Consider the following 3,407-nt stretch of genomic DNA (forward strand, 5'->3'; position numbering starts at 1 on the left):
TTGCCCCGTTCATGTGCATATGGATTTTTAGGTTGAAGGTAGACCCCTGTGACTGTGCCATAGAAGAGGGAGACCACCAGCAGGTGAGAAGTGCAGGTGCCCAAGGCTTTCTTCTGTCCAGCTGTTGACTTTATCCTCAGCACTGCCTTCGCAATAGCACCATATGAGGAAAGGATAAGGATCAAGGGTGCCATCAGGAGAATAATGCTGGATATGAACATCTGGATTTCAATGTGGGTAGTGTCTGCACTGGAGAGCTGGATCAGGGCTGGTATCTCACACACGATATCATCTATCATCCGATGTAAGCAGAAGGGCAACTGCAGTGTAGCCGGAGACTGAATTAGAGACTGAACCAAGCCAGTGCCCCAGGCCACGGTGGCCAGCTGCACACAGACTTTGGTGTGCATGATAGTTGTATATTGCAGTGGATGACACACTGCTACATAGCGATCAAGGGCCATGACAACAAGAAGGACACATTCGGTTGTCCCAAGCCACAGGAAGACATAGAGTTGAATGGCACAACCAAGGTAGCTGATGGTCTTCTCCGGACCCCAGAAATTCACCAACATCTGAGGAACGCAGCTGCTGGTGAAGCACAGATCCAGGAAGGAAAGGTTGGAGAGGAAGAAATACATGGGGATTTGGAGTTTGGGATCCTTCCAGGAAACAAGGATGATGACCATATTTCCTGAAATGGTCAAGCAATAAAAGATCAAAATGACCCAGAAAAGGACCTTCTCCAAATATGGCTTGTCAGAGAAGCCCAGGAGGATGAAATTACTGTGGCTGTCATTGCAAAGTGTGATCATAGCTTCTGAGACAATCGTCTCTTTGGAAGATGGCTCCAAAGTTGAGGATCAAAGACAGGAAGATGAGCAATATGACTCTGTTGGTTCTTTTTTGCTCAAGTACAAGATTTTCATTTGCTCTATTTGGGGAAAGAAATACAAGATTTGTTGAAACATTTTAATCTTTGATATCCATCATTGATTCTCTCTTCTTTCAATATCTTCAGTTTTGTATAACTTCCTTAGTAATCCTACACAAAATACCTCATTGCTAGAGAAAATCCACCTGCCAAATAATTGATACTGTGTGTTTACTGTTAAAATTAAATGCTTACCATACTTATTGCATACCTAATACATACATAAAACATATTCCAGTACATATGGCCTATTCTTTAATCTTTTTCTTTGCTTTTGATATTTTCCTGTGTCTTTGTATTTGCATTTGTCTTTCTCATTTTATTTGCCTTCTCTTCATTTGTCCCTGAATCATCTAGTTTCAAAAAACTTTTTCATTAGAGGACCAGTGTCTTAGCCTAGCTGACTTTTCGTAGGTTAAATGCAAGACATTTCTTCATCTATTTCTGTTGAGGTTAATCTCTTTTCCTGAAAATTTCAAGTATCCCTTATTTTCAGCTTACCTCATCTGCTTTTGAAAACAGAACCCAATGTGATCATGTCAATGCCCTCTGCTTTCTGCACTTGCAAATGCAGGCTAGCACATTTGCATTTTCACCTTTGGAAGCAGATGCCTTTGTTAGCAATACAGTCCATCTCCTCAAACGAATGCTGGCTCAAGTAGAGATTTGATGAACAATTCTGTGAGAACTTAGATTCATCGCACACATGCTGACAGTGGTCTACCTCAAGGGCTGTACATATCTTGGTCCCTGTCCTAAGTCTCTGTCTAGTATCAAGAGAGCCCATTAGGCACACAGACAAGCGCCACCCAGAAGTGCAAGGGTTTAATGGCTCTAGGGGAATAAGACAATTGAAGATGGTACTGAGGCGATAAAATTTTCAGCCATTCTTCCATCCTATTAAAATGTCCTTTTATGTTTCTAATAGAGTTGAGCTCATTGTACACTGACTATTTCATCCCTTTGTTGCTTTTTTTCTGTTTTTAAATATTTTTTTTATTGTAAAGATACTATATAGAGGGGTTACAGTTACAGGAGTAAGGTAATGAATCCATTTCCTATCAAGCATTGTTACCTCCTCCTTTGTTTTTCCTCTAATATCCTTTCCCTCCCCACCTCCTCAACACCCCATCCACAAAGTTGTAAAGTTCGTTTTCAAAATAGTGTCTTGTGAACTATAAACCCATTTCTTTGATGAACATTGATGCAAAATTTCTCAACAAAATTTTGGCCAATCCACTTCAACAATTTATCCCAAAAAGTCATGCACCACGATCAAACAGGATTCATTTCAGGGATGCAAAGCTAGTTCAATATACGCAAATCAATTAATATAATTCATCACATCAACAAGAGCAAGAATAAGAACCATATGGTTATCTCAATAGATGCAGAAAAAGCATTTGACAAGATCCAACACCCTTTTATAATGAAGGCACTGGAAAAATTAGGAATCCATGGAACATTCCTCAATACAATAAAGGCTATATATGACAAACCTACAGCCAGCATTATACTTAATGGTGAAAAACTAAAGCCATTTCCTCTTAACTCATGAACCAGACAAGGATGTCCACTCTCTCCACTTATCTTTAATCTAGTATTAGAAAGCCTAGCTACAGCAATAAGACAAAATGCAAACAAAGGGGGTTCCAAATAGGGAAAGAAGAAGTAAAACTTTTTTTCTTTGCAGATTACATGATCTTGTATTTAAAGAATCCCACGGACGAAATAAGGCTGTGACTTAATATAGCAGAACACTAGTCTTGAGCCCAAAACCCAGGAACAGTGCCCAGACCCTGAGTTCAAGTACCAGAACCAGAACCAAATAAATAAATAAATAAATAAATAAATTGTATATTAAGAAACTGAAAAAAAAAAGAATCCTACGGACTCCACTCTCAAATTACTCAAGCTGATTCAAAACTTTGGCAAAGTAGCAGGGTATAAAATTAACCCTCAAAAATCAATGGCTTTTTTGTATGCCAACAATGAGAAAAGCGTGGCTGAAATTAGGAAAGCAACTCCATTCATAATAGCCCCCAAAAAATAAAATACCTAGGAATTAACTTAACCAAAGAAGTGAAGGACCTCTATGATGAAAACTTTAAAAACCTGAAAAAGAATATCAAAACAGAACTTAGAAAGTGGCAAAAACTCCCTTGCTCCTGGATTGGAAGGATCAATATCGTGAAAATGGCAATACTTCCCAAGGCTATCTACAAATTCAAGGCGATACCTATCAATATTCCAACCTCATTCTTCAAGGAAATAAAAAAGGCAATCAAAAAATTTATATGGAACAATAAAAGACCCCGAATAGCAAAAATGATCCTCAACAGAAAGAACTGCTGGAGGAATATCAATACCAAATTTTAAACTCTACTACAAAGCCATAGTAATCAAAACAGCTTGGTACTGGCACAAGAACAGACCCCAGGACCAATGGAATAGAATTGAAAACCCAGAAATG

At 38.7% G+C, this 3,407-nt stretch overlaps 1 protein-coding gene across 1 annotated transcript in view; it reads right to left on the minus strand.

Annotated features, from left to right (window-relative positions):
- LOC105996901 (olfactory receptor 2H2-like) overlaps nt 1-815 on the minus strand; it is a 4,019-nt gene extending 3,204 nt beyond the window's left edge. Inside the window, exon 1 of the mRNA XM_013031142.1 lies at nt 147-815. Within this exon, the coding sequence (XP_012886596.1) occupies nt 147-815 (669 nt within the window). The remainder of the gene's footprint in view (nt 1-146) is intronic.
- Nucleotides 816-3,407: the final 2,592 nt, after the last annotated feature.

The sequence above is a fragment of the Dipodomys ordii genome, unplaced genomic scaffold (genome assembly GCF_000151885.1).
Source record: "Dipodomys ordii isolate 6190 unplaced genomic scaffold, Dord_2.0 Scaffold138, whole genome shotgun sequence".
Classification (NCBI taxonomy): domain Eukaryota; kingdom Metazoa; phylum Chordata; class Mammalia; order Rodentia; family Heteromyidae; genus Dipodomys; species Dipodomys ordii.